Source organism: Zootoca vivipara, chromosome 5 (assembly GCF_965207765.1).
Source record: "Zootoca vivipara chromosome 5, rZooViv2.hap1.1, whole genome shotgun sequence".
NCBI lineage: Eukaryota > Metazoa > Chordata > Lepidosauria > Squamata > Lacertidae > Zootoca > Zootoca vivipara.
In genome coordinates this window covers 54380208-54394985 of record NC_142588.1, presented here as the reverse complement: position 1 = coordinate 54394985, position 14778 = coordinate 54380208, and the positions used below count along the sequence as shown (strand labels likewise).

At 39.7% G+C, this 14778-nt stretch overlaps 1 protein-coding gene across 15 annotated transcripts in view; it reads right to left on the bottom strand.

The window, feature by feature from the left end:
• The window catches only part of BTRC (beta-transducin repeat containing E3 ubiquitin protein ligase), a 128308-nt gene that overhangs the window by 91649 nt on the left and 21881 nt on the right, over window positions 1–14778 (bottom strand). For 9 of the 15 annotated variants that reach the window (XM_088669653.1, XM_035133684.3, XM_035133687.3 and 6 more), the window contains one exon: window positions 72–179. The exons of the other annotated variants lie outside the window; for them this stretch is intronic. In XM_088669653.1, the coding sequence (XP_088525779.1) occupies window positions 72–173 (102 nt within the window). In that variant the 5' untranslated portion in view covers window positions 174–179. The remainder of the gene's footprint in view (window positions 1–71; window positions 180–14778) is intronic. 15 annotated transcript variants of the gene reach the window in all.

Here is a 14778-nt window from a genome sequence, read left to right as displayed (position 1 = left end):
CGGAAGAGTTAATGACAGCAAGCAAAAGCACAGGCAGGAGACACACCCAGAGAGAGAGAGAGAGAGAGTACCTGGAAAGCTGTGAGTGCGCCAGTCCCTGGGTTATAGAGGCATCGCAGCGAGGGCATGCTGTCCGCCAGGTTGGAGCAACCCAGCCACAGAGACCGGGGCATAGAGCACTGCAGAGAAAGGACAACTATGAGATGGGACTGTATGAAACAGGATGGCACAGATTACAGGAACTTCTGGGGCTGATGTTTTCAGAAGAGTTATAGCTGACTGTAAGAGATTGGAGTAGCTTCCACATATCCACACATTACCAACCTGAATATTCCCTTTAGAGAAAAGCTGGAAGGGAGGGTGGGAAGGCATAGGAAACACAACACACATGTCATGCTTAAGATCACATCAGCTCAATTAAGTACTGTATCTTGAAGACATGTTATACCATTGGTCACAAGAATGTCCTAATGTAAGGTAGTCAACTCAATGCTTTTAGTGGATTTTTAAGCATTTAACTAACTGATTAAAACAAGTTTTACTTTAGCTAATGTAGGCATTTATCATGCCAGTCCCTTAGCCATGGTGTACTACTTGCTCTCAATTGTACAAATTTGTCCTTCTCTTCCCATCCAGGTCTTAATCACAGCTGGTCACCATCATGTCTACAACTACCGTATTTACTCAAATCTAATGCACACCTTTTTTTGGCCAAATTACGTTGCAAGAATTAAGGTGTGCATTAGATTTGATGGCACATTTACATTAGTCAGCAAATACTTTTTTGGTTTCAAGGTTCTGAAAATTGAGGTGCGCATTAGATTCAATGGAGCATTAGACTCGAGTAAATACAGTACGTTAACTATAGCTAACACTAAGGTTTGCTCCAAACCAGGGTTTAAATTCAGCAGCACTGAAAAAAGTTAAGGTTTGTGAAGACATTACTGGAGACAGTTACAGGTAGGTAGCCGTGTTGGTCTGAGTCGAAGCAAAATAAAAAAATTCCTTCAGTAGCACCTTAAAGACCAACTAAGTTAGTTGGTCTTTAAGGTGCTACTGAAGGAATTTTTTTATATTACTGGAGACAGGCAGCAGAGGAAGGATGAGATTACTAGTTAGTCTGCAAAGGCTGCTCCAACTCTATGGTTCTACAAATGTAAGAAAGGGAGCAAATACCATATTTTTCTGTGTATAAGACTAGGTTTTCCCCTCTAAAAAATAAAGTCCAGAATTTGGGGGCATCTTATACAAAGATAGATCTTCCCCCATTTTCTTAAATTGGAGTCCCCCAAAATAGGGGGTGTCTTATACATGGGGGCGACTTATAGAAGGATAAATATGGTATATTCCATAGCCTGATCCAGCTTCCTTAACCACAGCCAAGGGATGGGCAGCATTTTGTGTGTACTAGCGCAATATGTCAACTTAGTTAATATTTTAAATGGTATTTAATGAAGATAATAGTTCCTGTTAACCAAATGTCACAGATAATTTACTCTTTGGAAAAGCGCCTCAAAGATATTGCCTATATAAAGAGATTCACGCAGCTGTCATCTGCCCTCAACACGCTGCATCCTTTTCTAACATTTACAGATATATCCATTCATTACACCAATTAATCGATTAATATTTTCTGCCCTGCTCTAAGCATAAGGGCTCCAGTTCACCTGCTTTCTTTTCCCATGCAGAGTCACTATTCAGCATGGGGTGAATAATTCTGCCATGTAAGCAGAATGAAGGGTGGAAACATCACACTGCATACAAAGGGAAAGGGGGGGGGAATAGAATGAATTAGTAAGGAGATTGCAAGGAACCTGCAGCAGCCATATGGTTCAGCTGGCCTTGCTTAGATATTTTTTAGCAAGAAGGATCTTCATCTTTCTATGCAAACTAAAAGATGTGCAAGACCACCAGAAGGGTGTGTGTCTATTTTTAAAGTTACATCTAGTTTTCAATAAACTGTACTAGTTAAGTGAAAAGTAAAACTTCGGAAATGACCATTTTAGCCCCGAAGGGACTTTAATATGAGAACCCTATAACACTTATTGGCCAAGCTGATCGTATGCTGAGCCATATGTGGAAAGATAGGGCCATGAGAGATTAATGACTTGAGATTTTGCCTATGAATCTTAATCTGAGCTGTATTTTTATATTTTTTTAAAAGGTATCAAAGGGAGTGGGAAACAAACAGGTTCACAGCTGTCTCTGGTCTATCCCAGGTGTACACCTGTCTTCTGCTCTGGAAGTCTTCCTCCCACTCCACCAACCTTGCCAGCCTAATGGTTACAGGTCATTTAAAAGGTGTCAACTGCTATCTGAAAATGCCTTAGAATAGGCCAGGAGAACCTGCTGACCTCCAAATATTGTTAGATTCCAACTCCCATCGGCCCCAGTCCGCATGGCCAGTGATCAAGTATGAGAGGAGTTGGAACCCCAACAGGACCTTGAAAGCCACAGATTCTTCAACCCTAACTTACAGCAAGTAGACACCACACATTTAAGTTAAGCTTCCAAACAAACATAATTTGTTTGGAAATTGTACCTACATCAAAAATGGGTTCAGAAAAATAAACAAATTCAAGGCCCATCATCTGCAGCACTGTGAAAAACTGAGTTAATAGATAAATCACTATTTTAGACAAGTACTATTGGAGCCTAATCTGTGCGGCTTACATGATACCAGGCCCTATATTTTCTTTGTCTCAATCAAGTAGGCCAAATTTTAATCATTAATATCAAATAATCTACTTAGGCTGCAATTCTGTGTACATTTACCTGGGAGTAAGCCTCAATTATCAGAGAGAAAAAATACATGCTATAAAGCTTGTAGCCTTACTTTGAACCTTGTTTAAAAATTAGGTCAAACTGGAAGACCAAGCCTGTCCACTCAAAAAAGAGGGTAATTTCCAGCATGCAGTTATCACAAATAAATTTCTCAAATTTCTTGGTGATGAGGGAAGTATGAACTACCCACCAACGATGTATTTCACAATCCACTCTAGGTCACAAGGCCTGTCAGCTATCAATATTTTAAAAGTTCTGTGGTTTAAACTTCAATTTGAGAATTGGCACCGAGTCACCAGTAATATCAATACTCCACAGAAAATGTGAGCAGAAATACTAGAGAGCCTGATGATCCCAAAGATTCAGTCAGAATCATGTGGCTTCTTCCTTTACAAAGTATGGCCTCCTCTCTTTGTCCTCATAGCAAAAATGCTGCTCCACACTGGTCATCTCTTGCCTTGACTGGTGAAAACTCCTCCTCTCTGGTCACCTTAATCTACCAATATCTACTGCAAAAATTATTCACACCATGCCTTAAATCCTCAAAAACTTCTGCCTGCTTTTTGCTCAAGCTTCTTATTCTTACCTTCAAAATTCACTGTGGCTTTGCCTCGCATTTCTCTGTGTGCTTTTATCCTTCTGTATCCATCTAAACCCTAGACTCTTCAAGTTACAACAACAGTCTTGCTTTCTGAAACAACTCCTTTTCTCCTTCCTGCCCCTAGTACTGGGAACTGCCCCCAGAACACTTACATGAGGATTCCCCACCACCCCCCCAATTTCTTCCTTCAGATCCATCCTTTAAACTCACCTCTTCTGTGAAGCTTTTGAGACAATTCTTTAGTCTTAATACCCTACTTAACAGACTTGTCACAGTGCTTTTTTTCCCTGAAATTCATTGCCATTTGACCCCCACAGCTTACAATTTTCCTCTGTACACCCACAGGCAAGCCAGAGAACACATAATACATTTGATCATGTGTCCTCTGGTCTACAAAAGCGTATGCGGTAATAAATCTGTTAGCCTTTAAGGTGCTACAAGATTCTTTGTTGCCAATACCCTACTGAAACAAATCCAAAGTGTGTGTGTGTAATCCCTCCATTTCCTTATTCTTCATCTGTTGCCTCCCTTGTGTCAATTTTGATACTGTACGCCCCTTGGGGTAGGGACCTGTCCTCTCATTCTCGGTACAAAAAATGTAAAATAGCTGACACTCAGTAATAATATGCCATAGGGAATTCCCAATCCTTTACTCCATACCACCAGCATATTTATCCACCCTCTCCAATCTTTTTCACTCTGCAAACACCTTTTTCTTGAGAATGGAGGCAGTTTTCCTCTCTTGCATTTTAAGAGTCAACCTAAAGTAACACAACTTTTTTGAGTCAGCTGGAGTTACCTGCTTTGCAAGCTCCTCACTTTGGTACACATACTCTCTGCTTATAACACACTGTGCTCTATAAGAATAGGTGGGTGAACGGACTGTGCCTTGTGTCCCAAATGCAGGGGGAGAACCAATGCCGTTTTAGTTTCTTTCCATGCTAAAGCTTCAGAATATGCACTTGTTCAAATATTCTTCATGGCTCTGTCCTTAGATGCATGCCACATACAACATATGTTTGCCGCCACCATATATACATAAGATGGGGAGCTGTGGCCTATCCAGCTTCATTGCACATTTATCTATATAATACATACGATGGGTGTATACAAATGTTTTTACATGAACATACAAAATGTGGCACGGCCCTTAAAGGAAACTGAATTCTGCTCACCCTGCAAGATACCCAAAATTTATGTGAAGGAAATCAGTATCACTACATGGAAATAATTACACAAGAATCCTGAAAGTTCAAGGTAAATACACATATATGTAGCATATACATTATTGGGTAACACTGTTTCTTCCATCAACTAATTCATATACTTAGGTTTGATGCAGTGATTCATAATTTTTGTCATATACGTAACAAAATTCATATTTACTTCAAGAGGTATGGCTTTTTTTCTATTTCTTCAAAGGAGGCAACATTTATTATCTTTTAAAAGACCAACCTATGAATGGAAAACATCATTCCTGTTCTTGCCTTCCACCCAAAGAAAGGACAGGCTTTAAATTGCTAGTGGGGTCTGAAAGAAGCTTATTCACAAACTCAAACAAAAGGCCTCAGGTGTTTCAACAGAAACACAATGTGTGTAAATTAGAGGAGCGACCCAACAGGACACCTTCATTTACTGCCTCAGTGCTAAGAAAGCTCAATAGGCACTTCTTAGAACTCCTGGTCAAGCTGTGTGCTTCAAAAACTCACTACTGCACTGACAGCTCCACAAACAAGGACCACATTGTTTATCACCGAAATAGTGATTGACAATATCTCCTGCTTGCACCTATGTCAACTACAGAGTAACACCCCCCCCAAAAAAAAATCCAGACGAAATAATGCAAGCCACGGTGTGGACAGAGTTGATCATCAGGGAAGAAAGATAATTAATCAGTGTTTCACCTGGTCTGAATGGTGCTGAGGAAGACATTGTGCCCTCCAGATGTTGACAAGCTACAACTTCCATCAGCCCCAGCAAGCATGGCCAATTGCCAGAGATTATGGGAGCTGTAGTTCAGCAACATCTGGAGGGCCATGCGTTACCCACACCCGAGACCCAAAGAGGAATCAAACTCTAGAACAGGGCGGTCCAACCTCTCAGACCAAGTGGGCCGCAAGAGTACATCAACACAGAACCCAAGGGCCACACACTGAATTAAATTTGAATATCGTACAGTGTTTGCAATATAGTTGATATTATTTAATACACACAATTAACATATATATGTGAATATGTATAATTAAATACCAATGTGTGAAATTCGCCAGGCACCAGGTGCACTTTGTACCTGGCTATCGACCACTTGCAACAAAGTGAAGATGCTCCAACTCCCTCCATCATATTACCTGTTAAACTGGAAGATGGCTGTTTGCAGCTGGGAGTCTGCTCTGATGTTGTAGGCTCCCTGCAAATGTTAGAACCCTGCCAGTGAGAGACGGTTGCCCACCAACTCACAGAGGACAACGGGAATGCAACTGATGAGGCATGGCACCCCACTTCCTCTGACACAATTAATATCATGTGGCAGAATGAACACCCAACAGGCCTCTTGTTGTCTTCTGCAACATGTGAGAGAATGAATACATAATTTTCACAAAACAACGATTTCTTTTAAAATCTTTTTATTTATTTAAGCAGGAACATATACTTCAGCAACATAAAAGAATACAGAAGAAGAAGAAGAAGAAGAAGAAGAAGAAGAAGAAGAAGAAGAAGAAGAAGAAGAAGAAGAAGAAGAAGAAGAAGAAGAAGAAGAAGAAGAAGAGACAATGCACTACAATTACATTAACATTAAAACATTCACACCCAAAAAATGCAAATTGGGTTGTTTCACTCACAACTCACAATCCCTGGGGAAAATAATTATTATCCTTGGTGTTGTGGGATAGTAACTTTTCTGAAAAGATTTGTTTGATATATAAATATCAGGATAATGCGCTCCAGGTCTTACAATACTGTCACTTAAAGCTGAGAAGTTACTAAGAATTCAGTATACTAGCATATTTCACAGGAGCTGTTTGAACATTGTTAGCATTATTAATGTACATAAAATCAATTCTTGCCGCACATTTGAAAATGAATCTTTTTTTGTTTGTCCACTAGCATATCTTAATTTTGAGTTAATTTTTCAGCAAAAGCTATGGAACAGATTTGACTATAACATAAATCCTGATTAAACCTTCTTGTGATAACAATCCTGGGGGCTAACAAAAAAATACAGAATCAACTTTTTGTCCAAAAGATCTTCACTTGGGCTCATCCCATATGCCCAGTAATGCGAACAAAGGGATTGATATAAATTCCTCTTTTGTTATTAAATTAATTTCTAGGAACACCATCTCCACAAAAGCTGCTAGGGCCAACACTCCCAACCTAAGTGGAAATATGTACCTTTTTGTTTTTAACAGCACCAGCATTTGGGGGATGGACTTGGGTCATTATGTGATAAAATCACTGATTTATTGTGCCACTAAATATTATTTTAAGAGCCTCATTAGTTTGTTCTGAAGTATTTTTTCTGTCAGCTTCTTCTTGTGCAACACACTATTTGCAGACTTCTTGCACTCCTTGAAAGAACACAATCTACATCTTCCATGCAGGAGTACTTTTCACTCTATTTTATTTTCTAAGCAAAGGATCCTACATGGATCCAATTCATGTAGTTCCAATTTCAGAATTTCCAGAAAGTCATTGAAGTTACTGTTGCAGCAAAAAAACAAAAGCTATGTAGCATCTTATAGTCTAGCAAACAAAACTGTTAGTCTTTTAAGGTGTCACATGGCTGTTGGCTTTTATAATTCACACTGTACTTTCACTATAACAGGCTAGCATATATATCAATGTCATTTCTATTTCAACCATGTTTGAATTCCAAGGAAAACTTCTCTCAGTCACTACAATGGTATGCAAGACATTAAATACAGTTACCAATTAAATACAGTTTTTCTTGAACTCCAACTATGTGCAAAATGAATTTAGTGATGTTCACTCATATCTCTACCAGCAAAGAATGCCCATTCCCCCACAAATTTTCCCAAGTGCCTGAACTAAACAGCAATTGTCATCTGAAATTTATTTTGTCACTGCACTGCTCAATTTCCTAATCAAAGGGTACTGCCAAAATTAATTTGGAGTTCAGACTACCCATCCAAACTCCTGTATCACTACAACTTGACCTTGTATTCTTTTGCATTCTCTCTGTCATGGGATAGATAAACCATGACAGGGCTTTTCCTTGTCTGACAAAATTACCCTGCCAGGCTTAGCTTATCAAATTAGTAATTATTTTGGTTCCTTTCAGCATGACTCTTCTATGCCAAGACATTTTAAAATATTATTAGTAAATTCCACTGAGGTAAGAGTTGCATCCCTTGTGTGTGAAGCTTCACGGGGAAAGGGAAAAGCAAAACTTTGAAGAGCATCTTGTTGTATAATTATAAACTATCATCCAAACCTCAGTTGCATAGAGACCACAACTTTATGCATTTAAGGATGTGGCCCTTTAGAGTCTTGCCTCAAAGTAAAACTGCAATCCTAAGCACACTTACCAGGGAGTGAGTCACATGGAACACAGTTGGTTGTAGAATCATAGGCTGGATTCAACTGAGTTCCACTAGTGCAAGCCAGCACTAGGTCTTCTAGCACCACAGGCCCTTTTGCTCTTCACTCCACCTCCATCCCTAAATTGGGCTGGGGGAACCTCCAGAACAGCATGCCAGGAGAGGAAGATTGTTCTGTCTGGAAAGCTAAAAAGATTCCACTGATGGAATCATCTCTTTAGCACTACACTGAATTCCTCCCATACAAATTGGAACAGAACTCGGTCATCTAGGCCAACAACTTGCGGATGAAGGAACAAAATGACTACAGCATCCCCAATAGATGGCAATCCAGCCTCTGCTTAAAAGCCTCCAACGAAAGGAGAGTCCAACAACTTCCAAGACAGCCTATTCCACTGTTGAACAGCTCAAACCATCAGAAATTTTTCCTAGTCTTTGGTCAAAATAGTCTTTCTTGCAATTTGTACCTGTTAGTTCAGATTTCACCCACTGGATCAATTTGGGAGTGGACGGAGTACCATAATCTACGTAAGAGAGCCCTTCAACTATCTAAAGAGGCTCTCTTTTCACCTCTTAACAATCTCTTCTTCAGACGAACCCAATTCCATTTTTCTTCATAGGACTTCGTTTCCAGGCTGTTTGTCATCTATGTCACTCTTCTCTGTACATTTTTCAGTTTGTCAAGTTGCTTCTCAAACTGCAGTATCCAAAAAAGGGGTGTGTATTCTAGGTGAGGTCTGACCAAACCAAAACAGATTTTACTTCTCAAGGTCTGGACACTATACTTCTATTGATGCAGCCTAAAACTCCCTTGCCTTTTCAGCTGTCAACCTGAATTGCTGCCTCATATTTAGCTTATGGTCTCCTAAAATCTCTAGATCATTTTCACATGTACTGCCATCAAACCAGATGTCATCCATGCTGTACTTGTGCCTAATTTTGCCTACCTAAATGCAGAACTTTCATTTAACTGTTGAAATTCATGTTTGTCTTTGCCCAATTCTCCATCCTGTCAAGTTCATCTTAAATTCTATTTCTGTCTTCTAAGCTACCCTTCCAATTTTTGTCCTCTGCAAATTTGGTGAACATTCCTCACTATTCCTTTGTCCAAGTCATTAATGAAGATGTTGAACAACAGTGGACCAGGGCAGAATTCTGCAGTACCCCACATGTTACTTCTCTCCAAGCTACTGAGGTGCCAGCGATGAGCATTCATTGAGTATGATCCATCAGTCAACAATAAATCCCTCTAATGGTAGCATTGTTTATCCCACATTTTACCAGCTTGCCAACAAGAATACTGTATAGAGGATACTGCCAAAATCTTTGCTCAAATCAAGATAGTCTATGTCTACAACATTCCTTTCATCTACCCAACTAGTAGCTCTATCAACAAACAAGAAAATAAGGTTAGTCTGGCATGACTTGCTCTTGAGAAACCCATCCTAGCTCTTTGTAATCACAGCATTCTTTTCTAAACGCTCACAGACTGACCACTTAATGAACTGTTTTAGACCATTCTGTGTAAACATGTACAGGATTATGCTGTTATTGAATGACAAATGTGAAAATCACAGGCTGAACTGCAGGCACAACCCCAGAGTGTTGTAAAGTAAGATTTTTAAAAATGTGCTACTTGGAACTATTGTAACAAGGAAAGCAATAGCTTAGTCAAGACAGATTTACACAAAAGAATTTAAGAAGCATGAGGAAGATCTATTCCATTTTTTATTTTAAAAAATCCTAAAATGGAAGTCAACAGTGCTAAATTTACAGCTTCGGAACAGGATAAAAACAGTAGCCAGTTTTTGGTGAATGGCAGAGCAAATCCTCAATCTATAAAAAACAAAAAGAGGAGTAATTTATTCATTGCTATTAAGTATCCATTAACCTTGAATGCAGAGGTGGAAAAAATACTTCAAACACTTCAGTATCACCAGAATGAACCCATTAGGTACCTGGGTGACAAGGTACTTCTGATTCTCCTATTTTAATCAATGTTAATTATTTTCTACAGAAGCACAAAATCAAAACATATATCAGCAGTATTAACAGAAGTAATCTTATAAAACCTAACAAAGTCTGAAAAATCCACTGTGGTGCCTAAAAGTGGGAAATAATTCTTTAGTCCTCCAAAAAGTTGTATCTAGATATCTAACAGTGAGATTAGGCTTTTCAGAAGCAAACATCTAGAATTATATACAGCACATTTAAAGACATTTAAGAACCTTGGCAACCCAATGCAAGTGGAAATAGGATCTGGTGCAGAATTTAAATGCAAGGCTTTCAGAATGGAACTAATCAACAGATAGCTAAAAATGAAACCCAATAAAAAGGGAACCCATAGAATTGTGGCACCCCACTTTCCTCCCTTGTCCTTACAGAGAGATCACACCCTCACTTTGGCTCTTCATGCTATAAGCATCACCCAAACAAGCTGTGTATACTCTATATAACACTTCTGTGATGCAACAGGGGTCCTTCTCTTGATCACCTTTTAACTCTTTACTAGCTTAAAAAAAACACAGAACATTAGGATATGGCATACGGTAATCTGAAAAATGCTGTATGTTAGTGGGGATTACAGAAGAAAACAAACAAGAACAATTAAAGGGCTCAACTGGATGATGCTAAACAGGAAAAAGTAAGTATTCCTATCTAGTCTTTTTACAAAAAAATCCTTTTTATTCTATACTGGTCTCTGTAGTAACAACCGGGTGCCTATATTATTGTTATAACTGCCTTTCCCTTTATAGAAGGACAAAGGTTAATTGCTTTTCTGGAGGTCACTCGGCAAGCCAACATCAGAGTCAAGAACAAGACCCAAACTTCCTTATTCCGACACATTATTTAACCATTTCGTTACCACTCCCTTTCCCACCAGTGCAAAAAGCTTCAGGTTCCATTCAGATTCTTGAATCCAGTGAGATTTACTTGGTCACTTAACCCCCATATGCCACAAGAAGTAACTAAGAGACTTCAGGTAATTCAGTGTGGCTTTCAACCCATCCTTTAGGAATACGATTGTTTATGTAAGTTACTTTGAGAACAAAAAATAATAAGAACCAACAATAAATACATCAAGCAGCAGCATCTACTGTTTCGCAGCCATTTCATACCATAAAGTCTTGTGTGTGTGAACAGGTATCTTCATCAGCCTCTGGAAAATGGCAATGAATTCCAGAGGAGACACCACTTAGAAAAGGATCTGTTCTTGTAGCCACCTAAATTAGAATACGTTTTTTTTTATTTAGGAACTACTGTAGATCTCTTTTTCAATTACTTCTGGCATCATCCATTTATGATTTCAAAACTGTCACGATGTTGAATTCTGCTGAGAAACTGGAAGCCAGTTCAGTTTTTGAGTCCTCATATTATGTTCTCCCCCAAACCAGTTCTTAATGTCACAGAGAAAAACAACTACCAGACTTTTAGAAGACATCTGAAGGCAGCCCTGTTTAGGGAAGCTTTTAATGGTTAATAGATTATTGTATTTTATTATTTTGTTGGAAGCCGTCCAGAGTGGCTGGGGAAACTCAGCCAGATGGACGGGGTATAAATAATAAGTGGTAGTAGTAGTAGTAGTAGTAGTAGTAGTTGTTGTTAATACCCTGGCCACCGCATTCTGTACCGGGTGAATTTTCTGAATGAGTAAAAAAGCCCACAAGGATTGCATTACACTAGCCCAATTTAACACCCACACACCCACACCCAAGGATCAACTGCCAAGCCAGATAGAGATGGTAAAAGGTATTCCTAGCAATAGATGCCACCATAAAGTCAAGAAGGAATGCTTTGTCCAGATCTCCTGACTGCTGATCCACCCCCAGAGGGATGCTATCTGGTTCACAACAGGTCAATCACCTATCCCCCACATTAACAGAATCATCCATACCAGCATCTCCAACTCAACTGGTCTGAACATCAGTTTATTTGCTATCATCCAATCCATCAGGATCACTGGGATTGAAGGAAAAGAAGTAAAGCTGGACACCATCAGCATTACAACATGGCAAGCAACCTCTCCCTGTGATTTTACATAGTTGTTATATACACTGTATAATAAATAGCATAAGATGGATACTCCACAATATCTCTCTTTATATCACCCTCTGGAACAAGTTAACCATTGCAACACAGTGCTGCTGACCCCCAGTCCTGACAAGTGGTCCAGAAGGATATTAAGTCAATAGTATTAAACACTGCTGTGAGATCCAGAAGAATCAAGATCAAAATCCATTAGCTGGCAAACATTGTCCGCCAAGGTGACCTCAGCAGTCCGAGTGCCTGTATGGGTCCTGAAGCTAGACAAATTCTAGCAAGTCTGATGATCAACTGTGAACATCCTGCAGACTTCTGGCATGTTTGAAGTCACCACCCAGGAATAAGCTTGCTAAATAATAATCTATGAGGAAGAAGTCACCAAACCCAGTTTTAACTTGGGCAACACATTTTTCCTTGGCTTTTTTCAAGACTGGACACCTGCTATGTAAACATCAATTAAAAAACTGACAATTTTATTTAAAAATTAAGCAGGTTAGATTTGCACAATTTCAGCTGCTTAAATTGGGGATAACAATTGAACAGAACCTGTGCAGAGTTGCCTACATTCAATATTATAACCTTTTGTCCTTAATAGCAGACTGTGTCCAGTCTTGTAAAAAATCCATCTTCCTTCATCTCATTTGTAACACAAACTGTTTTAAGATCAAATTAATAGACTTTCACAAGGGCATTTTATGCATTCCATTTAAGCCAGGCACAAGATCAAGAGTGTGCAATACAAAGGGGAAACTCCACAGCCATGACAAGAGACTGCTGCGATGACACTGGGGTTTGCACACAAGCCAAGGTTTTCCAACTGCTAAAGGACCAGTCAAGGTTAAGAAAGAAATGCTAACTCTCTCTATACTTTCAGATGAAGTAAGATAAACAATCATATGCATCCAGTTGAGCTGAAACATCACCCAAAATGTTTAGAGTGGGATGATTTATCTCCATTTAAAATTAAGGTGCTTTTAGGCAGTGTAAGATGTACCATCTCTGTTATTCAGGTGCACTGTTAAGCAATTCAGGTAACATAAACAGTTGACGTTAGTCCTATAACCATTTAACTTGACAAATGCTGCCACTGCACTGTCAGAGGTTGTATTACCACAGTTAATACTTCAAGCAATGTAAACCTTTCCCACCTAGGGCTGTTTTAAATATTCCACTGTTTCTGTTTTTGAGCTGAAGACAGCAAGGGGAGGGGGAGGTCAGGAAGATTTCCTGACAGTCCTTTTAACTGTGATAATATTCACTCTTTTTCAATATTGTTTTCTGCCATTTTTTTCCCTTGTGACCAACTATATCTGTTCACATGACTTGGGGCAAACCAAGCCAACTGAGAGAAAGGGAGGTAAGGTAAGGTAGGTAAAGGACACCTGGACGGTTAAGTCCAGCCAAAGGCAATTATGAGGTGCGACACTCATCTCGCTTCAGCCGAGGGAGCCGGTGTTTGTCCAGAAGGCTTTCTGAGTCATGTGGCCAGCATGACTAAACTGCTTCTAGCACAACGGACCACCATGACGGAAGCCAGAGTGCACAGAAACACTGTTTACCTTCCCGCCACAGCGGTACCTATTTATCTACTTGCACTAGTGTGCTTTCTAACTGCTAGGTTGGCAGAAGCTGGAACAACAGGCAATCATAGAATTGGTACACCTTGACCATGAAAATCTAGCTGACGAAGAATTAACGAAACAGGACCTTGTCCTGGAGTTTATTTCAACTGGAATTTGTCTCATTATCATAAAAAATAAAACTGCTTGAAGACTAAAATTAATCTCTCTCCTGGCACGAGTTCTTGGAACTTTTGCATTTGATTTCTTGATATCACCAAGAACTCCAATTTCTACAGAAGCTGGAACAGAGCAACGGGAGCTCATCCCCATCGCATGGATTCGAACTGCTGACCTTCTGATCGGCAAGCCTAAGAGGCTCAGTGGTTTAGACAACAGCGCCACCCACGTCCCTAGAAGGGAGGCAGCCACCCCATTGTAGAATAAGGCTACATGAAAAGAAGAGATAAAAATTTGTTTGGCATTGCTGATAAAATAGTCTAAATAGCAGGCGGAAGTTTTCAACACTACTGAAAACATTCCTGAAATACAGCAAGTAGTTTCATCCCAACCCATTTATTCCCCACATTTTCAACCAATATATATATACAAACTCTGCAAGTCCTAAGGGTGCAACTGCCTCTGTGCCTGGAAAAATAATTCCCCAGTAAGTCTGCATTTAATACCTGGTGATGGTAGATGAGTCACTGCCTTTGCTGGCTGAATGCCAAATCCTTTTTAAAAAATGGGTAAAGTACATATTCTGTTCTAAACTGTGCACTGAACATTGTATTAAGCACTTTTAAGGTATTAACTGTGCCTTGAATATTGTATTAAGCACTTTTAAGGTATTACCACAAATCCAAAATATGTATGCAGTACATTTTAAAGGGGAAATGGTTATATTACAGTGGTTACCTCCGGTTATGAACTTACTTCGTTCCAGAGGTCCGTTCTTAACCTGAAACCGTTCTTAACTTGGGGCGCACTTTTGCTAATGGGGCTTCCTGCTGCTGCGCAACTTCTGCTCGCATCCCTGGGCAAAGTTCGCCACGAAGAGCATCTACTTCCGGGTTAGTGGAGCTCGTTACCCGAACCCGAGATACAAGTTTGGGCCAGCAACTCATGCACATTGGCAAAGCATTAAAGGAATGGATGGAACTGAATAGGTCCCTAACAGTTTTCAACAGAGAAGAGGGAGGGAGGGAGAGGGAAGCTAAGTACTACC